At 27.3% G+C, this 23,763-nt stretch overlaps 1 protein-coding gene across 1 annotated transcript in view; it reads right to left on the bottom strand.

The window, feature by feature from the left end:
• The window catches only part of LOC107448937 (U-scoloptoxin(19)-Tl1a), a 60,634-nt gene extending 43,143 nt beyond the window's left edge, over positions 1–17,491 (bottom strand). The window contains exon 1 of the mRNA XM_016064309.5: positions 17,345–17,491. Within this exon, the coding sequence (XP_015919795.1) occupies positions 17,345–17,364 (20 nt within the window). The 5' untranslated portion in view covers positions 17,365–17,491. The remainder of the gene's footprint in view (positions 1–17,344) is intronic.
• Between the last annotated feature and the right edge of the window lie 6,272 nt (positions 17,492–23,763).

The following is a 23,763-nucleotide window of genomic DNA, read 5'->3' as shown; positions in this document are numbered from 1 at the left end:
TGTAATGGTGCAATTTTCTAAAATATGTTTATAATAAACTCATTTGCAAATCATTAATAAAATCATTAATAAACACATTTTCATATTCATTTCTCATTATTCAAAAGTATTTTTTAATAAAATATGCAGTTTGAATTCTATTATATATAATCAATCTTAGAAAGATAAGCTATGTTACAGCGTATTTTTTCGCGTTTTATAACATTTAACGCAAAATCAAACTCTTTCGGTATAATACCCTGTAGCCAAATGCGAACATAGTGCGTAAAACTTGAAATGAAAAAAAAAGGCAATAATACATATTTTTAAGGAAGATAAATTAAAGGCAAAATGAAAAGAGAAACCGGAAAACAAGCAAAATAAATAAAAAAAATAATCACTGGGTCATTTGGGTGACATTTACATTAAAAACGCTATTTGTTCCTGAATAAAGCTTCAAAATAATATTTGTAAATATTTACCTTTACTTTAATACATTACTAAGAGGAATAAGATTTATAAAACAAAATTATATTTAGATAACTTTGGTTCATAGGACCCACTCAATTCTGGGTCACTTAAAGGAATTACACTGTTAGTTATTCTTTAACTTCAAAATTAAATGAATGTCAAGTTTATTTAATGCACGTATTTTTTTTTTCAATCCGTTAAATGATTTTTCTAAATTTTTTGAACCTATGACGGATATCAATAAGCAATTGATTTTCATTTATTCGTCTGTAAAAGTGGTATAAAAATAAAATTGTATGGTGCATCATAAATTTCGACTAAATTGTGCATCGAGAATCTCAAAAAAAAATTATAAATTTTTATTTTAAAACAGTGGTAAGCACATATTTCATTTAAATAAACAGTATTTTAGATCATAAAGTAGCTCAATAAGTAGTTGTTCTTTCTCGGAGAAAAACAAATCTGGCGAAATTATCGTACTCTCTGGTAATAACATTTCTGGTAAAAAGAATCCCATGGTTCTGATAAATAAGCTAAAATATGCAGTATTCAAACCATTCATTTGGAAATCTTTCTGTTTATATGGTAACGGTTTATCGAATATTCTGGTTTTCAAAATTATAGCTCTTATTACCACACATTTAGTGAAAAATACAAAATTGAAAAGTAAATTTAACCGAATAAATCATTTCTATACTATGATCTAACGTATTATGATTATTTCATCCAATTTGCCTAATTTTACCACATTTACCAAATTTTTACACATATAATAAAACAATATTTTATTGTGAACTATCAAAATCATCATCAAAGTGCTTTGATAAGAAAAAAAAACAGAGCGTTTTGGTGTTCCCATAGCGCCACGAACACAGCAAATTTTACCACATTCGGGTAGTTCTAACCTAACTTTCTTTTCGGAGTTGAATTGCGATATACAAATATATAACTTTGTAAAAGCAGGTTTGAATTAAAGAAATAATTAAGACTTAAAGAAATAATTAAGAATTCCAAATAAATTCCTAATTGGATTTTTCATAATGGGATTGGGAAAAAAAATTCATTAAGTCAGTGATTCTCAACCTGTGGGGCGCGCCCCCCTAGGGGGGCGCGAGCACACTAGAGGGGTGGCGCGAGAATATTCAAGAGAAAATATTATTTAAAAAAATTGATTAACTACATGAAAGGAAAACGCACATACACATAGAAAACAAAATACATTTCGACATATATAATAACTTATTAAAGTGAAGCAACCTATTGAATCAAAACTTAAGGTAGGGAGCCAAAAATGGTTTTGCTTTGAGGATTTTTCCTAATTTTCTGGTTAAGTCTGTGTGGCTGAAAATTTTTTTGTAACATCTTACACCTATCTCTAATATATATCACGTATACTTTTAATTGTAAAATAAAATTTCCTTTATTTTATAGTACAATTTCAAAATTGTAGCTTCTGCGCCTAAGGTTTCCCACAGGTTCCAAAGGTGAGCCATATATTGAAATCACTTGTTCACTTACTCAAATTATCCTTAGAAAAAACATTTGGACTGGAAAACGTCTTTTAAAAAGGCACTTTAAGTGTCTTACTAGTAGGAACTAAAGCTTCCCGATTTTAAAAAAGATATTTGTTCTCAAAGTGTATAATTTGTCTATTGATTTTACATTGATAATTCTTGTGTGAAGTCACTAGCGATTCTTTTAATTTTTGTTACTGAGTTAATTTTTCCAAAAGGATTAACTATCAAGAGTTAAATAACCATACTAGAGTTAACTAACCTAACCCATAACTAGTATAAAATACCCAAAATTACAAGAAAATACCAGAATCGATCACAAAAACACTCATAACTACCAGGAAAAAAAATACCGGAAAAATTACTTTAAAATGCAAACAATACAAAAAACTTGTAACAAAATATCGCAAACTCTACTAAAGTGCAAAGAACGTCAAAATATTATAAAAGTTTAAAAAATACCAAAGTTCCACATTTGCTTAAAATGAAATAAATCAATTGGCATTCAATTCAATCCTTCCTCTTTGAGAAATAACATGCTACGTAATGATTTATAATGATCTCTTTTATAGATTTCACGTTTATTTCCGAAGGTGGCCCATGTGTCCCCAAGGTGGCACCGGGGTCGCGCCACCTTGGGAACATGCATATGATCACCATTTGCACGACTTAAAACTATTAATCTGATAGATTAATTAGAATTAAAGTAATGTGGTTAAAGATAAAGAAATAAGCTTTCAAAGTTCTAAGAATTTAAACACATATAAATTACAATATCTTCCCCGGAAATTAGAACGACAACTGCAAAAAATTAAATCACCTCATACAATGGAGGCCATTCAAGGAAATATCTTCCAATTCAGCCTCGTGCACCTCAGATTCAAGATTTACAATGCAGCAGGGACGTCTTATGATTCAAAATAAATTATAAATTTAATTTTACTTTGGGGGTAGGGCTACGTTAGGAGCACTGACCACGTTTGGCTTAACCACCTTACTTGATCAAAACATACTAAATTTAAAAAAGAAATTAATAATTTTTAGTGACTTCCTTGGGCCCAAAGAGCGGAAAAGTTTCTTTATCTCAGGGTTCTCATTTTTATATAATTTGCAATCGTTACAACCGTAGTTAACACAATATTTAAACCAGGGCGCATTTCTTTCGAAGCCAAAGCTTCTCTGTGGATCATGCAATGTGCCCAGACGCATTGAGAGATTTTTTACAAGTGCTTGTTACTTTCGAACCTTCCGGATATTGAACGAGCACCATCGGTGCATATTCCGATGCAATTTTTGCATTCTATGTGTGTCTCATTCATAACTTCATTTGAAATAGCATAATGCTAGCGCTGTTGTTCTAAGTTCTGTTGATTTGCAGAAAAGTAGTTTTACTACTGACATATTATCACAAGATCAAACATAGGCAATTAAATGAGCATCTTTATTATGCTTCATCAAACTGTATTGAAAACATTTTGTCACGCAACATCGAGAAAAGCTGACACTACATTTCCAACTGTATCACCAATTCGACGAGCAACAGTATCATTTGAAAGAGGACTGTAATTCTTTTGAAAAATTAACCCCAAACATAGTTTCTACAATCTCAATTGCTGCTGGCTTTTACTTTACTTTTGTTTTGGCAGTTAGTTAAAAATATTTTAAAGACAGAATTCAAAATACTCAATATACATTATTGTTGTATATATTTTACTGTAAGTGGGGGGCGCGATGAAAATTATGATTGAAAACTGGGCCACGAATACTGAAAGGTTGAGAACCACTGCATTAAGTGATTTCGCTTTTTGCTTAAATCAGAGATTTTTAAAGTCAATAGTTATTACCGGAAGATTGTAACAGGTCCCATAACTTTATAATAGTGATATCAAGTTATTACAGTAGGTGGTAAGAATTTGAATTTTTAAAAACCACTATATTGTTCATTGATCTAAAGGCGAAAAGCTCTCCTGAAAAGTTGCATCTGTAATATTCCCTACCACTCCGACCTTCAAGTCCGGGGCTTTCTTCCGTAATCATTATAATTTATTTTTTCAAACGTACGGAAAAGTAAGGTAGAGATTCTTCATTTGGTTGTTAAATTTGGGTAGAATATTGAAAGGGTGTATTTTTTGAAATATTCTTAAGCACGCTTTTGAAGCAGTGTTCATTTTCTTAAACACGTATTCTGAGCAGTGCTCATTTTCTTAAACATACAGTTAAACATGCTGTTTGAGCTCCTTAAATTTTCTTAAACTGGCTGTTTGAGCTATTTCTATTTTTTTAAACACGCATGTTGAGCTGAATCTATTTTATTAAATACGCATTTTGAGCTGGGTCCATTTTCTTAAACACGTATTTTGAGTTGCGTCAATTTTCTTAAACATGCATTTTGAGCTCTGTCATTTCTCTTAAACCCGCTGCTCGAGCTGTGTCCATAAACACATATTTTTATGTGTGCTAGAAAAAAAATCGCCAACAATTAGTGTTTTGAAGAAAGAAAAAAAGAATTAGAAGGATATTTTTTAAGTATGCATGTAATAAAAACGGTTTTTTCCCTTGGCTTATTAGTTTTCTTTCAGTAAAAATAATTTTTCTTCCAACAATTCCTTATGACATAAATCAAATTATATGTTTGATTTATGGTATTACATCAAATTAACTCCTGAAAAATAAATTTTCTTCATCTGATATTTACATAAAAATCACTATAAATAAAAATAATCAGCACAAAAATATTTCTAAGTAGTAACACGTGGATTTATTTTCAGATGGCAAACTTTTCTAGAGCAATGTTATTTTCAGCCGTTGCCGACTGTCACTAAAATAAATTTAAAATAGTTATAATTTTATCATAAATGATGAACTAATAATAATGATAATAATAATGGTTATAATGAAGTGATCTTGAATATAATTGAAGTATAAATACTTAATTATCTGCTGGCGAATTTCTTTCGATGTTTTTTTTTCAACTGCCAAACTTGTTTAGATGCTCTTTTTCAGTCATTATTATGTATTACATCAATAAATAAAATAATTTCTATCTGAGGTTTAAAACTAAATATATAAGGATAATAAAAGAGAATTTATTTTATTATTCCCAAATTAAGGTTTCTGTTTTAAGGAATTTAGGTTACGTAGCTGTATCGTAGAAATATGTTTCAGAATAGGTTCATTCACTTATTTCCGCATTATTGTCTCTTTTTTAATGAAAAAATTGCCTCTTATATCACATAAATAGGCGTGATTTTTTTTCTTTGAAGCAGGGACTTAGATTAAAAAACTACTTAATGTTTTAAAAATATTGGCAAGTAAACTGTTCAATGTGTTACTAAGTTTATTTAATGAAATATCTTTGTAAGCACGAATAAAATATGGTACTCTCTCTGTTTCCAAAATGTTTTTCAATAAGGATTTTATTTGAAACATAATAAAATGCCCAATTTATGTTATTTAATAGTTTGAAGAATTCTATACATTTCACACTATTAGTAATTTCTGGGAAAAAATGGTTAGCACTAAACAAATCATGATATTTATTTAATTTATTTCATTGTTATTTTCTCATATTCAACCAAAGCAATAAAATGACCATGTTATTCAGCAGTGAGAAGAATCATTTATATTGACTGCTTTTACTTGATATAGTTACGAAACCAGAATTTTATCCGCGTCAACTATCCTTCTTTATAAAACCACTTAGTCCTTGTTTAATCCATAAATAGTTACAAAACGTATAGTTTTGCATTCACAGTTCTTAACCATACTAATTGTAAATGATTTTGCAACCTTAAAGGTAAAAAAGAAATTTCCAAATCCTAAACTATGCAGTTAATTGGATAGACAGACTACTGCCGGTAATTTTACAGTAATTTTAAAATGGAAGTTCGGACAGTGAGGAACACTGTAGTCAAGAATGAATTAACAATACTTAATAATAACTAGAACTGTTAATACACTGTAAAAAAAGGGTTTCTTGAAATTGAGTAAAAATGTGTCGAAATATCTCCAGAATAAATAATTGTCGAATTTTAAAACCCCATGTTTTCAAAATTGAAACAGTATATACTCAATTTTGAGCAAAAAACAAAGTTTGAAAAGTGACGAGGAAGGAGACAGAGAGGGGGAGAGATTTATGTACGTTGCCTGCCGACAAGATTCAAATCATGAACTTCCGGGTTCATAGTCGGATGCTCTAAGCACCATAGTTACACAGCCCAGAGAGTCAGGAAGCTTTATATAATTACCAAAATTGCACACCATGACATACTAATTTCGTATTTTAATGTTACAAAGGGTTGTAAATTTGAAAATATGGTCCCAATAGCTTAATTATATTTTGCTTATTACCTTACAACTTAAAAAATTTTGAGCGAATGGAATATATAAAGCTTCTTAACTCTCCCTAGATTGGGTTTTATAGTTATGTGGTTTGAACATCCTACTACAAACCCGGAGCTCCTTGGTTTGAATTCTGTCGGTAGCCAACAAAGATTTCTTTATCGAAATTTGCTTTTAGACTAGGCATTTTGCTCTAAAATGAGTATATGGTGTTTTATAATTTTAAATACATGAGGTTTACAAATTCGATTTATATTTGTTTCTGAGTTATTAATTTTGACACATTTTTGTTCAATTTTTAGTAAAACCCTTTTTTTTCAAAGTAGTAGTAAGTTAGTAGTAAATAATTAAGATTATATACGATATAAATAATTTTTTAAATCATGTTTGTGAAATAGAATTCCCTTGTACTCGTTATAATTTCTTGTTTTATCCTTATTTGCAAATTCAGTGCTGCGTATTCCAGATTTTAAAAATTTGTTTAAAAATTTTCTTTTTTAACAATTTTAATTATACTTTCAAATTGAATAATGATTTCTATAGAACTTAATTAAGCACATTTTTCTTGTCGGTCGCCTTAAGCATTCGTTTTATTACTTATATTTCTATCTTAATATTACTCATACTTCTAACTTTTTTTCCCTCTTCTAACTTATATATATATTTTAAATTGAAGTATAATATTTTCAATCCCCAAATTAATAATAAGAATTGTATATATTCATTTAATATGGGTGAAAAAGAATAAATATTTCTTTCCATTAATTAGCTATTGTTGTAAAATTTTGTTATTTAAAATTCGTAATGAAACTTAACAATTTAATTTGAAAATTGTATTGCAATGACTTGTGATAGTTTGACCAGTGATGATAAGTGAATAAAGGTTGAAACTCAATCAGTATTTTATACTTCAATTCTATGATGATTTAACTGAATACTTAGGAAACTTTTTTTCAATAAATCACAAAAATTTAATGCCAGTATTTTGAATGTACTATGAATTAAAAACATTATGTTTCTTTGATAAGTTCATTTTAAGTTTTAAACAAAACTTTTCTTTATTTACAAATATACTGCTTTCACAAAACCAATGAATACTAAAAAAAAAATTGTTTTGCTACTTTTCAAGAAAGAATAGGAGTTTATTTCAGGAGAAAAGAAAATTATCTTTTTTTTTTAAGAAAAAAATATACTTTTTATATTTTAAGCACTTTATGTTTCTTTAAGTGGTTCATTTAATGTTTTAAACATAACTTTCGTTTTATTTACAAACAAACAGTTTTCTCAAAACTAGAGAATATTAAAAAAACAAACTATTTTTGCTATTTTTTTTTAAGAAAGAACAAGAGTTTATTTTTCTAAGAAAAGAGACTCGTCTTCCATTTAAAAAAAAATATTTTTACCTACAAATTTACTTTTAAGCAAAATAAATTAATTTTACAGATTTTTCAGATATTTTTTGTCAACACGACGCAGGAAAAGTAATCTGTCAAAGAAGTGATTGTCGGTAGAATAAATCAGTTTCCAAAGTAACTTCCGAACTCATGTGGCAAAGCTCGTTTCAAAAGTAATCTTTCAACAACTTCCGTGACGTAAAACAGTTATAAGAAACGTTAGAAGCTTAACTCTTATTACAGAAAATGTGATTAATTTTCTTCTGTTTTCATGTGCAAAGTTTGCATAAGTAATTTTATTTTTCGTAAACTTCTTACTGTTCTTTTAAAAATTATGGATTATGGTATAATACGTTAAAGCGATTTAAAAATTTTAAACTTAACATTTCAAATATTTTTCAATAATTTCAACTTAAGCGAATGATAACAAAAAAACTACTGAAAGCTTAAATCATGAAGTTATTGTAAAATAAGAAATATTTATCATGGTATATTTGAAATTTTTAGGTTTGCATTTTAAATTTAGGGGATGTTTCTAAAAACAGCGAAATAAAAAAAAACCTATCAAAGGGTTACATTTTGATCATTATTTCGATGACTAGCAATTTATATTTTCTGACTTATTTTCAAATAGCTCTCCATTTTTTTAGAAGAAAAATGTATACATTAAAACTCCAGAAATAATTTTAAAATAAAAAAAGTAAAACACAAAGTTTGGTAAAAATAAAATCAGAATAGAAAACAAAGCGCGATCATGATAAAAAAAGGAAAGACGAATTATGTATTGTCTCAATTAATTATTGATAGTTTCGTAGTATGTAAAATTAAATTTTATTGAGTTCGTAAAAATATTCTGCATTACGATGTTGCTCGGTTGAAAAAATTCTGGCAAATTTACGGTAATGCAAAGTAGTGTTTCTGGTGAAAAAAACCATAATTAATCTAATAAAAATCAATGTATACCATATTTAAACCATTCACTTGGTAATTTTTCCGATCATATGGTAATGTATTAGCGAAAATTCTGGTTTTCAAAATTATAATTCTTTCTACCACAAGAAAAACTTAAATAAAACTGATAAGCTATTTTAACCGAATAAAGGTTATGATAAAATTACCAAATTTTACCACATTTACCAAATTTTATCACACATTATTGAACAATTTTTCCAAATTTACTTTCCAATCACTTTCCAATCACTTTCAATTTTACCAAAATCATTAGCAAAGCTCTTTGGTAAAAATTTCTGGGTTTTTAGCGTTCTCATGGAGCCAAAAACGCGGTTAATTTTACAATATTCTCGTATATTTGACCATACTTATTTTCTCAGTGTGCTTACTGAACTTCTTTTCAAGAAGATTCCGAGAAATGTTCAACTCTTAGAGGTGACAGTAGCATGCTCGTGTAAAACTAGTTTTCAAAATGGCACATCACATGATAAGCCAATTCACGTAATGTCATATTATTACTTTCTATTATTCACACCAGGCTGTTAAATTAATAGTTATCACTAATTTATTATTATATTTAAAATAAGCTTTTCCGCAACAAAGATTGAAAGTTGATGCGTGAAAATCAGTTGATTCGTTTAAATGGTATTAAAGATAGATCAATCATGCGGCAAAAAATATAATTTTAAAAAAATTCATATTTTTGTCACTGAGTATCACATGAGGAGAGATAAGCATTTCATTAAAAATCTAATTTTGATTCAATAAAACGATAAAAAATACAAAACTATATTTTTTTCTATGCTCAGAAAAGTTTAATATGAAAAAAGTAAATTTTATAGTAAATACTTTTGAAAAAAAATATACTTTTGGCAAGCAAAAAATATATGAAGTGAAGAGCAATGTAACAAAAAGGCACACAGGTAGAATTTTCATTCCAAAAATATGGTAAAATAACAGGCAGCAATCTGTCTATCCGATTAACAGTAAAGTTTACGGCAAAGAACATTCTTTACCTTTACTGTTTTGAAACCACGTACAACTAGAATGGCTAAAAGACCATGAATACAAAACTATTCTGTATATTAACCATTTACAACTAGCATGGTTTCAAAACCGAAACGATTGAGCGTGCGACTGGGGCTTGCAGAACACAAATTGGAGAGTGTATGGCACTGGAAACTTTTCATGCGTTGATGGAAATGGAAAATATATTGTAGTGTCAGCACAGGGACTCGAACCCCTGTTCTGTCAGTCATGAGACTGACAGATTAGCCCTCTCGACAATAATATGTGCGCGATTGCAAGGAACTAAGTGGTTACATTTGGAGGGCCTAATTGATGCGATGAAATTCTAGTTGTTTAATCGTATTAAGTGAAAGCAGTTAATAAAAGGGTTTTCTCACAGTTAACTGTTTGTATACCATCTTATTTGTGGTAATTTCACTGTTTTGTCTGAATATTGTAAAATAACTAAATAAATATTTATTTAACTATTTTTTCCCAGAAACTTCTAGCAGTTCATATTTTCAAATTCCTCCTATCGTTTTTTGGGAAAAGTACTACGATTTCCATTTGATATTGTTATGTGTAGATGTTTTAGCACCTACCTGTAGATAATACTAAGAAACAGTTTGATGTAAAATCAAATGATTAAATCATGCTCATAGGCTTGTAGCTTGCCAATGGCAATGGTGGTTAGAGGCTTCGTCTACCTCGGCTTTGGCCGTGGCTAAATTCCCTGTGCTAAAAGGTGGGTACTCTAGTGGTTTGTACCTTCTGTGACCTTGTCCTTATGAGTAGAATTCTGCTTTAATATAATATCCTCAGTGCTCTCACAGTTGGAAAAAGGTCAATGTCCAAGAGCCGGGATGTAATTTAAAGCGTTTTACTTTTGTAAAGTCACCTGTGAATATTTTTCTCTTTTTCAGCAAAACCTTTTTCTTAACTCTCTTACATAAGTCTCCTGATAAATAATTCCCAGTAGATACTGATGTAAAATTTCTTTGCAACACAAATCAAAATATGTATTTAAGAAACTTAAATAATAATGAAATGTCAAATAAGGTACATTTTACAACTTCTTATTTTAAAAAAAATTTCGGTAAAAACATTCAATATTTCAGTAAAATAATGACACAAAGAGAATTAACTAATCATAAAGTGCATTCTACATGTGTCTCAATATTTCGCTTAAGTCAATTTTATTTCAAAGCATAAAAGTTACGAGACATTAAACCATTCTCCAGAGCAATAAAATTGGTATGAAAATAAAGAATGATATCCCATCACAGAAAGATTATTCTTAAAGAAGTGGGTGTCCTGCAGCTTTTATCTAGCAAACAACTTATTACGTTCTTAAAAGTAATTCTGTCAATTATTTTCCATAAAAGAAAAATAAGCCAGACTTAAAAATAGATTACAAACATTAATGATTAATTAATTCTCTAGTATTTACAAATATTGCGCATTAACTAATAATGTTTACAATACAAAGGGTTTTAATGATGTGGATTGTTTTGTTTTTATCACGAAATGTTGGGATTGGGAGAATTTATTAAGTAAAAATAAAATTCACCTTATTTGGGCTATCAATTTAACTTTTGTATACAGTAAAAAAGAAAGATAACCCTAAATTACCTTTGCTTTAATAATCTGATTTTCACTAGTTAATAGCTAAATAGGTTGACTTGAAATTTGCAAATCAATTAGTGCAAAAAATTATTAAAGTTACAGAATAAATCACTTAAGCGTACCTTTCTGAAAACAAAAACATACTTTTTTTTTGACAGATTTAGTTTTTTAACGATTAAAATATGGCGGGTAACTGCAATCTGAAAAATGTGCTTCAAATAATTTTTAGAAAAGTTATAATAAGTTTGAGTCTTTTCATGTTATTTTCGATTTGACGTACTTAGTTTCTTTTTTTATGAGGGGGGGGGGAGGGTTCAATCATAAAATTCGTTGATCCATAAATAAACCCATGTAAAAACGATTTTGTTTTTTGCAAATATTTATCATTTTACTTCACATTAGTCAGAAAAGGGGCATGTTTTTTCAGTTAAAGTATGTTTTTGCTGCTGATTCCGTAACTTAATAGTAAGTGTTAAGTAAATAGCAATATTTAAAATCGACTTTTTAAATCATTAAGATTATCATTCTGTTCGTGGAAATTGAGTCATCAGAACTAGTAAGTCAGAGTGATATTTTTTTGTTGTTTTGATATACTACCCTATTAATATTTAAATAGTTTAAAATGACATAGAAGGAGAAATATTAAAAATAAAATTCGAAAACAGAGCCCTTTTTTTTAGGTTTTCATTTGTTTTTTAAATCAATAAAAGCATTTCCACGGAAAATTATAATCTTTTTTATTCGCAATACATAGCATAAAACGTAGCTATATTGAAATTATTAAAAGAGTTCAAGTTCTTACTCGATTTGAATAAACCTTTTTGCAGTCAATAAATAAAGAAAAAAATCTGCTCGATAGAATTTTCATATCATGGTGAAACTATCCTAATTTTTTTTTGAAAAATAAATATCAAACACTACTTCTGTTTAGCATAAAATTTTTAATCAATTCATTCTAAGAAATTAAAACAAAACTCTTATTTCCTTTTTTAAAAAAAACGTATGTGTGAAAAAAAGTGTATACTTTGTGTGAAAAATGTTCTGCAAAAAATTCGATTAATTTGCTAGTGCAAAAGATTTAAGCTTTAGCCTGATTGGAAAATTTTGGCTCGTGGCAAATTTTTTTCAGTTCAATATTGCTACACTATCAATCACTTCCAATTTTAATCAGGATGGATTGAGTCCCTTCACTTGAAAATCAAGTTGAATTATTAAATCACTTTTAATGCAATTTTATCCTAAAACTCAAAAACTAATTGAAAAAATTATAATTTTTAAAAACTTATTGCGTTGTAAAAAAACAAGTCCTCATTACAAACTGTATATTCCAGAAGTTTTGAAGATTTATGTTCAGGTTTTAGATTTTATGGTAAAAAAGGTTTAATAAATGTGAATTATTATACACGGAGAAAACAGTTCTAGCAAAACTATCGTATTGTACAGGAATTATATATCTGGGGAAAAAATAATTCTAGTAATAAAACCATAGTATACGGTATTCTATTCATTAGGTAATTTTTCTGTCCACATGGCAACGGCTTATCAGAAATTCTGATTTTCAAAATTATAGTTCATATTACCACATACGAGTATTTAGTAAAAAATACAAAGGGAAAAGTAAATTATACAGGACAAATATTTTTATGCCGTGCTCTAAGGTGTCATGATAAAATTATCAAGTTTACCACATTTACCAAATTTTAACACATATTATAAAACAATATTTAATTGTTAATTTTACCAAAATAATTACCATTTCGGTTCGGTAAAAATTCTCGAGCATTTTTGCTTTCTCATAGAGCCAGAAATACGATAAATTTTACCTTATTCTGGAAGTTTTGATTATACTTTTTTTCAGTGTAGATTTTAAATAAGATGATTAGCGGATTTTAAATTACAAAAAAAGTATCATTTATGCTATTTGTTTTAACTTAAATTTATTGGTATAGGACAAACTCATTTTTTAAATTGCGTTAAATAGATTTAGATGAGAGCAATTATTTTCAGGTAAATGACTGGAAATTCTCGTAACTGGATTAATTTTAAGGTTGTATTAGTGACAGCACTTGAGTATAACTTAACGCTAAAATTATCATTCATAGGGGAAAACCTGAATATAACTTAGTGTGGGAAAGCATAATTAGAAGACTAAAAGTTATTTTAAATGCAGGCTTCTTTATTTTTTGCTGGGTATAAATCTTGGGAATATGAAATTCTCATAACTGTTATTTTATAACAATAATTTGATCATTAATGCTAAAATCCTTTCTATTTTTATAGATATTATTGTTTTCCAATAATACATTTTATGGAGATGAAAGACAGCAAATAATTTAAATCTTTATTTCAAAGACAGAAATAATTCAAATCCTATTTTCCTAGAACTAGTTTTTAGGTTAACTTATTCTTTTCACTCGATTTCTTTTGAATAAGCTTATTATTCACGTGGCTCTTTGTAATAAGCTTTCATTAACATTCTAGGTTCACTGAAGTTCTGGCATCTTGGTTTAGGAGCAAATGACTTTAAATAAATTAGGCAAATTGAACAATGAATTGTATGTTTATTAATTAGCCTAAAGGGAAGTAGGCACAATACAATGTGCTTATAAATTCTTAGGTAAATTAGTAAGTACAACTTTATTTCTAAATAATCTGAAACATTACAGAATGATGCTGGATTCAACCTGCGACAAAGTCGCATTGGCTCAGAAGAAGCAGCGCTCACCTCTCAATGAGGTGAACCAAGTTCGAATTCCAGCGATGCTTGTTACGAATTCTGATCCCAGTTCGTACCAGTCACAGTGTTGACGTATAACATCCTCAAAAGTAGACTAATCATGGGTTAAAATTCCCTTTTCTACGGGATACCCATGAGAGATTTCCTTCGTTTTTCCTTTCCATGTTGCGAAAATGTAAGTTATTTTCATCGAAAAGACATCCACGAAATCTGTCCTAATGCTTGATCCATGAGTTCCCGTGTCTTATGGGTTGGGTTTGAAATGATTAGGTTATGGATTTGAGCAATGATTGCCGTAAACCAAAAATTGGCGCAGTTGTTTAATTCCAGTTATAAAATAAAATAATTTTATCATTTTTCATTATTTTTGACTAAGTAATCATAATAAATCTAATTACATTTGCAAGTTTGCTCTTCTTTTCAAAAAAAAAAAAAAAAAAAAACATGGATAAATTATAATATTTATTTCCGTTGCCTATAATTCCCTAACTTTAACACCGAACTACTAATTATTCATCACAGTCAAATTTCGAAAAGATATCTGGTTATTTTCCTCCTCTAGTACTTTCTTTTAACAAAATTGAGTTGCAAATATAACCGAATAATAAAAAGCAAATGTTTGTCTAGCTCAGGTGTTTAAATTTAGCTTCAATTTTCCTTAATATTTCCTGGTTAAACTCCCATTACCATTTGTTTTCTCTGGCTCAATAAGGAAAACTGTGAAATCGATTCATGAAAAAATATTATAGAGAAAAAGCTTATAAATTGGTATTTCACACAAATTTATTTACCTTCTTATAATTAAACCGATATCAGGATTGTCACAGCCTTGGTTTAACTATAAAACGTTAACTGCATGTCTGTTGAAAGAAGTCGGTGTAATATTTATAGGAACCACATAAGCGACATAATGAAATAAAGTTAAATTCGCAGATAATAAGAAAAGGATTCAGTTTTTTTTTTTCGGTTTTCAAGTTTTTTTTACAGATTCCGTGATTGGAGCTGTTTTATTAATCTTTTCTAATTTTGTTTATTTCGGCAATATTATTCGTCCTTTTAAATTGTCAGACATAGTTTCTAGTTTCAGTTTGCTTTTATAGTTTGTTTAGTTCATAGTTTCTGTTTCATAGTTCTGTTGTTACCTTGAATTGATTACAGTAAACATTTTAGCACAAGGTTATAAAAATAAAACTCTATCGGGCTCTTGTTTACATTCAGCCATTGTGGTTTGTTTTAAATTTTGAATGCAATATAAAACTTTTCCCCAAAAATACTTGTTTCTCTGGTAAATTGTTTTGTGTTTAATTAATTTCCTTTCCTTCTAAATATTGATTAAATAATATAAATTGAACAATATTAGCTTCTCTTTTTCAGTATAGTCTTTAAAAAATGCACGAAAATAAATCTCATTGATCTAAAATATATAAGTATCGCGATCACTAGAACAACATATTGAATATATTGAATATATTAATTTGCCATGCTTATTAATAACCATAAATACTATTTAACGTTTTTTACAAGCAATAGCACCCTTTAAAACATTGCACCAGGTCAATCCCGTACGCGAGGATATCACCACAACCAATGCAATTTTTCAAAAGATGATATTTTTTAATTTTTTGAGCATTAAAATTTTTCTAAAAAATAGCTATTATTAGTATAACAATATTAATAAATTAATAAATATTATTTAATTCATGTATTGTTAATGATTAAAAATTAAATATTATTAATTTAATAATTGTTTCAATACTTTAATATTAAAAAATTATACATTTATACTATCATAATTTTATACTCTGTTTAGTACTTTTCGAAATTTAAAATCAAACGCCTATGTAAAAGTCAGAATTCCCTATACATTGTTTTTATTATTAAAAATTTATATATTAATAAATATTATTAATTTATTGATTATGAATAATAAAAATAATATAATATTACTGAATTACGTACTGTTTATAGTTTTTAAATAGTATTAAAAATATATATTTATGCAATCATAATTTTATATTCTGTTCAGTCCCATTCCAAATTTTAAGTTAAAGACCTATGTAAACGTCAGCATTCCTCATATATTGTTTTCATTATTAAGAATTAAAATAATAATAAATATTAATTTATTAATTGTTAATTATAAAAATTTTACAATGTTACTGAATTTCCAATTATTACATAATACTAATATTGACAAATTATGTATTTATGCTATCATAATTTCACACTCTCTTTAGTCCAGTTCCAAGTTTAAAATTCACGACTTATGTAAATGTCAACACTCCCGTAAAGAGTGACAACTACCCCCAAACCTATATAAATTGTCACTATGTTGTAAATTTTTTAAAACTTCCAAAAAATACCAAATAACTTGTCGATCAGCAGTAACAAATGCTAGTTTAGTAGATTTGACTAGTCTCATTGCTATTTATAAAAAATTATTTTAATCAAGGAAATTAATGAAGATATTTCGTTTTTATTAAATCACCTAAATCTCTACTAGTCTCAATAACAAAATTTAAATAAAACTATTATAATTCCGCATTCATAGATTAATGCAAGAACGAATGATTTCGTGCTTAATAGGGTACTGAAATTCTGGAAGCTCTATCAATTTTTCCCACCAATAAGTCTTTTCGTAATTGTTTATGTTTATACGAAATGTCATTTTTGTACAAATAATTAATTTTTAAAAAATATTTCAAATTCCAATAATTCAAAAACTTTCGTGATTTTAAATTTATAATAATAATTATCTGGGCTTTGGCTCAAATTAGTTCTTTTGACATTATCGTCAGAAACCTAGTTTAAAATTTGAGTTTAGCTTTAGAATAAATAAGTTTTGATACTTTTCCCCAGTATATTTTGCTTATTTCACTAACTTCTAGAAAATCAGCAGTTTTATGTAATTACCATTTTAAATTTTGGAAAAATTATACGAATTTATCATTTCTTGTTTTTTTTGTATTAATGTATTTCAAATACAATTTAAGATTTTGCAATATTTCTTCAAATGATAGAGAAATTTTCAACTCTGATTGGCTATAATAAAAAAAAACAATATTCAAATTTAAAAACTAAGCTAACTTTTGCATTTTAACAAATTTTTTACTAGCAAAAAGTTTAATTTTTAATTAAATGTTATTATTTTTCGACATTATTTATTTTTGCAATAAAAAAAAACGATAATAGCAAGCTTGGTAATATTTTTTGAGCTAATTTGTTAATGAATGTTACATTTTTGTTTAATGCTCTATAATTTGAAAAGAAATACATATATAATAATAAAATAGTAAAATAAAGACATCTAGATGCTCACTTACTTAATAACTTCCAACCCCATTTGACTCCGTTTTAATAAAAATGTATAAGGATGCGTATTCAGAATAAAAATACAAACATGCTTGGTTGAAACACTTTGCTCTAATACTATTTCATGAGGATGTATTTTTTAAAAAGGAAGCAGAACAATGATAAAACATAAATGTGTGAACGTTTATGTTTTTTTTAAAGACCATGACCTGCAAACAATAAACAATGACATGAGAATCCATCAAAGAATGCTAAATGCCTGTTTTCTTTGTTATATTTGAAACTAGTTTGTTATGGAAATAAATAAAAAAAATGTAATGTGTTTTCTTTGTTATATTCCAGCTAGTTTAATGATGTATTCCTACATTTTAAATGAATTTTCAACAAAAAAAATTATATCTCCGTTACATTTTCTTTAAATTTATGTAAATTTTAATAAAAAGAAAGCTTTAAAATATTTTCGAACTGATAATAAAAATTTAAAAAAACGTCGGAAAACTACTGCATGCTAATTAGTCATGTTAGGGGTTATTGGAACGCTATGGTTTGCAGAACATTGTACAATACCTCCTAAAATTTGCTTACTTCAATTGTTTAGCTTCATACTTTTATCCAAGAGAAATATCTAAATAAATTGATTTTTAATGCTTTACAATGATTCAGGACTCAACGATCATGCAAAAGTGTAATTCTTACAGCTACACAAATATTTTTTCAAAGAGTGAACTTTAAAGTTATGTGAAATTCGAGAGACAGAAGAAAAAAAACATTTCATAAAATCGACGATAGTATATTAACTAATTTATTAAAATATGTAAAACTTATATATTTTCAAATGTTAATTATTTTCATTTGTATCTTATATCATTTATGTATATAGAAATAATACATTCTCTATATTGCCTATTTTTATATATTCTTCTTCAGTGGTATTATAGCCCTAGGTGGGCCCTAGCCTTCTCTACAAGTATTTTGCAGGCTTATTTTCCAAAAGCATTACAATTAAAATGCACATTTCCTATAGTTTTAGTTATTGGTATTTGTTAAATTATAGTCTATGTAGGAAAAAAAACAATTAACCAGCGAGATACAAAGTTAATTTTTACTAAATAAAATAGAAGTTATCAAACTGAACATTTTTGAGTTATCTACTTGTACTATTAAAATTACCGACATTTGGTTAAAATTACCAAATTTTATCACGTTTACTACCAAAGAGCATGGCAATAAAAATCATATTTGATTGTTAATTTTAACAAAAGTTATTACCAAAGCATTTCAGTAAAAACCACCATGCTTTTTGGTATTTCCATCAAGTCAGAAATACGTTAATTATTGGCATATTCAGGTAATTTTGATCATACTTTTTTTCCCAGTGTATTGTGATTTCGCACATAGGGAAATTGTTATGTGCGAAAAGTAAAATTAACATTATGAAGATCAAGCTTTCAACTTCTCATCTGTCTAGACTATTATGACATTATTTCTCAGATTGTTGCTACCCCGATCCATTTTTTGAGAAAACTGAAGTTTGTCAATAGAAGGGTGCGATATAAAGCACAATTAAGAAAAAGTATATTTTTGTGCTTGATACAGTAACTTTAATTTTCGCTTGCACAATTTCGTAAACATACTAAATTTTAGCATTACAAACCGTTAATATTGCGTTTTATTGCGCTTATCATTAAGTCAAAAATTATTGAGACGTTCAGTTTTTTTTAATTTTTATTTTAGGTAATTTGGTGTAATATCCGGTTTTAGCGAAAAATCAAAAGTGCCAATTCACTATTTTCAAATACCAGTTCCTGGCATTTTCCCTACAGTCCACTACAAAAAAACAAAGCCCATCATTTCACGACATGTCTAAGAATAATTTGTATGTGCTATAAAACTAAACCTTATTTCCTTCAAACGGTATTTTCTTCCTTTTAATTTTGCCCTTTATACCTAAATGATTTTTAAAGTACTTCAAAAACTCTGTAAAAATAATTCAGCCTTCTCCTTACTAGTAGCGTTTTTAGTGCTCAACTTACCCAAAATAGACAAAAAGTTCTGTGAAGAAGAGAGGATTTGAGAAGAATATTTTAGTGTCCGTTTACATCCAGTTGTCTTCCATTTTCTTTATTGCCTCAATGTTTATTTCTCTTTCTAAGGTACATAAAACAGGACAGAAAGACCATTATATATTTTTATCCTTATTATCCATCATTTGAATGGCAATACTAGCATGTTTTTTAAGAAAATAAAATGTATTGTTTGTTTGGGAAAGTATTCTTTTCAGGAGTAATTTTGCTCGCTGTAGTTACTAAAAATAAACATTTTTGACTTATGGAGAAGTAACAAATGTGTACATTGAGTAGTTTTGCTTTCATATTTGGAGAATGAATTTAGAAATAGCATTTGTAATTTCTCTTACAATAAATAATGTATTTATAAAGATATTTTATTTACTTCCAGAAAAAAAACTGATAACATTGTTTAAATTTGATTTTGTTATTTTTGTACTTTTAATACTTTTCAAATATAAATTATTAATTTCCCTTTTTTTTAAGTAACATCCATAACATCAATTTTAAATTGTTCAAAAAAACCTTAAATAGCAATATATATATATATATATATATATATATATATATATATATATATATATATATATATATATATATATATATATATATATATATATATATATATATATATATATATATATATATATATATATAAATATATATATATATTAAAAATGCCTAAAGAAAAAAGAAAAAATCTTTCTTTAGTAAACATTTTTCAATGATTCGTGCACATTATAGAGCTGACTTAAATAGATTTATGCAAATTATAAAATTTTAAAAAAGCAAATATAAAACAATCTGGGAAAGGGTTAAGTCAAATAATGAGCATTCCATTTTCGAGAAAGCAAAAAAAAAATTTTAAAAAAAAACTCACAATGAATCTAATTGAATCGAAAATATTTATTTTCTCAAGCGTAAAAAGAAATAATAAAAATCAGATTTTTTTTTTATCTGATATCTTAATGTTTTTTGAAAAGGTTTAAACGAAAAAAAGTTGTTTCGAAAGCATTTTCCATATATTATAAGGCTGATTTAAGTAGATTGATGCAAATATTAAAATTTATAAAAACAAAATAGATACAAAAAATATAAAAAAAAGCAAAGTTAATTAACTAACAATCAACTTTGGAAAAAAAGACTTATATTAAGCCTAATTAGAACGATATATATTTTTCTTCAAGTGAAAAAAATAATATAAATCATACATTTTTTTCTATATTGTACCTTAATTCTTTCTAAAAGTTACTTTATTTAAAATTCATATATTTCAAAGAAATTACATATTACTGTTAAATTTTAACAAGAAATAATATCTACCGATATGTTTTCTCAATGAAAATAGCAATTACTAAGGCGAAAATTTCTTATCGAATTTGGAATAGCCTCCAAGAATGTAGAGATGATGAATTTGCTGTGAGAGTGGTGTGGAAAAAAGGAGTCCTATTCACACATTCAAACTTATTGATCAAAAACTTGTTGCCTCTTCAACAAAGGTGAAAGAGCTTTCTGTTGCATTATGGTTGAGGTGTTCAGCGCAGAATCAATGCCTGATTCAAAAGAATTTCCAACGCGATGCCACGATCGAATTCCCCTTATTCGTTTCACAGAAAAACTTAACAACATTATTTGCAGTGATGGTAGTGACAAATGAAAATAAAACTGCGTTAAAATAGGATCGTTTATATATATTTATAATGTAGATTTCGCTTTTTTTTTCTAAGAACTCATTAGTTTTTGCATCTTTTAATGCTGGAAAGTTTTCAAATTGTGTCATTATGATTCGAGTATCATTAGGATATGCGTAACTTAACAACATTTTATGTAGTTAAAGTGATGACAACCGAAAATAAAACTGCATTAATGTAGGATCCTTTTATATAGATAAAATGCAAATTTTATTACAAATTTCGCGTTTTTGCACCCTTTAAAGCAAAATCAGACATCCAATAAGGTGCTGCCATATATATTGCTCAAAAACGAAAATTCCTAATTTCAACTCATAGGCCTACTTACATTACGGGATTCAATAACGGCTGAATTAATTGAAATTCTTTAAAAAGCATTGAATTAAAGAAATAATTACAATTATTAAAAGGAAAATTATTATTATCTAAAGTAATTTTGAAATTCTTAATAGCTGAAAGAAAATCTGTTATATTATTTCAAATAAATTTAAACCAAAGAATTTGACCAATCAAAATATTTTTAAGAATTTTAAAGTATTTGTAGAAAATTGAAATTTGTTAAACTAACAACATTAAACTTAAATTATCTTCTTTTATCGTATAATCCAATCAAAATTTTATCGTTATGAAGTTTAATTTCAAGATCAGGAAAATTGGAGCCCTTAACATCTGAATTAGTCTTTATTAAATTGAGTTCTTTAGAATAAATATCTTTAATTAAATCAAAATCATTACAATCAAAAATAATCAAATCAGATTTGTTTAAATTTTAATTCAGATTTCAATTTTTTTATTCAATGTGAATTAAAAAAGTTCAATAAATTCGGCTGATATTGAAGTACACATAAGTAGGCCTGTACTGCGAAAGTAAGGATTTTTTGTTCCTGAGGAATATAGATGGCAGCACTTTATTGAATAATTCTTTTAATCATTGAATGCTTTGTTCTTTTTCGAAAGGAGTCAGCAATATATATTTTTTAATTTCACTTAAATTTTTAAAGATCTGGCAATTTATATTTTATTTGTTTATTCTAATTCTAACTTTCTTTATATATTTCTTACATGTAGACGTGTTCTTATGAATGTTTTCTCCGTGTACTTTTAACTTGTGTTTTTGTGTATTATTGGATTTTCATCTTTATCTCAATATCTGATTTTTTGAGGTATTGCATTTTCTTATTTAGTTTTTCCATTTTGCGGCCTCGGGGCACAACTAGGTTTTGGTTTAACCACTGACTGCAGAAAAGCTCCAGTGTGTTAGCAGACAGTGTGTCCCCTGATGAAGTGCTGTTTTTGCTGACATGCTTATCTTTAAAATTTCATTCTGCTTGCTTTTTGATTTCTCACTTCTGCTAATCATTCCATATTTTAGAATGAAAGGCGATGTTGTTAAAATTATATAATAGTGGTTGACCGAATGCTTTCAAAGTAAAACTTTGATTTGGAAATTGTGCATTATTGGTGCCTAATTTACTATACACAGAAAAAAAATTCAAGACCCAATTTACAGTAAAAAGTACTGGTACATCTTTCCTCCATTAAATTAATTTTACAGCTAAATCCATTTTTGCTGTAAAATTTTATCCAATATATTTTACATTAATAATTATTTAACTACAGGGATTTTAGAAAATATCTTACTGTAAGAATTCCTTTATGTTAGATGCTTTGTTCCGAAAAATTTTATGGTAAAATTGAATTTTGCTTTCAAAATGAATTTTGTGGTAGAAATGAATTTTACTATAAAATCACTGGTAGCCAGGATGCCGGTACATTTTACTGTAATTTGATCCGGAATTTTTTTGAATTGTAGTTTTGATAGTCTGCTACTTTTACTAACCTACTTCATTTATTTATTTTTGAATTTATGACTGGAAACAAAACAGAATTGAAATTTAGTTTTTAAATTTTTTATATTTAAGAGATCGAAGAAATTTTTCGGAGAAAATTATATCTGTTATTTTATTATGTAACTCTTATTTAATGTAAACCAAATGCAGATTTATTATGTCCTTTCAATGTATTTATTTCAATCATTTCCTTGCAAAAATCTCCAAAATAAGCAAGTTTATAAACATCAAAAAAGTCTTCAATTTAATCATTTTTAAAGAATCACCAACACATGCTTCTTTCTTCGGTAGGGGTAAAGATATTTTTGAATGTAAAATGTAAAAAATTCTTCCTTCGATAAATGTCTCAAATATTATTTAAATATGTTAAAGAGATATTTCTCAAACTCTTCGCTAACTTGGTTCGGCTCTAGATCATATTTTCAAATACGTCACATAAATTATTGATTGATCGCTATCTTGGAAGACCTGCCATTTATCACGTGAGTAAGAATACTTATTCGATATTATTTCATTAAATATTGATAATAAGTTTTCAATAATTGAAAATTCAATATTATGGTGTGCTTGAGACTTTAGACAGTGGAGTCTCTCTATAACGAAATTGACCAGGTTGAAATCCAGTTTGAAAATTCGCTTTAGACAGTTCATCGTTATAAGAAAGTTAGAGGTATTCTATATTTAAATAAATGTTACAAAATTTTTAGTGGTTTGATAAGCTTAAAAATGTGTCATTATGATATTTAATTAAAAATAAAGTATTATGTAACACTGGAATGAAGAATGCAAGTGACTTCAGAAACTGATACGTGTAAGAAAAAAT

This window comes from Parasteatoda tepidariorum, chromosome 11 (genome assembly GCF_982258835.1).
Source record: "Parasteatoda tepidariorum strain Cologne lab strain chromosome 11, Ptep-v5.0, whole genome shotgun sequence".
Classification (NCBI taxonomy): Eukaryota; Metazoa; Arthropoda; class Arachnida; order Araneae; family Theridiidae; genus Parasteatoda; species Parasteatoda tepidariorum.
The sequence above is the reverse complement of the archived record's forward strand: the minus strand, read 5'-3'. Positions and strand labels throughout refer to the sequence as shown.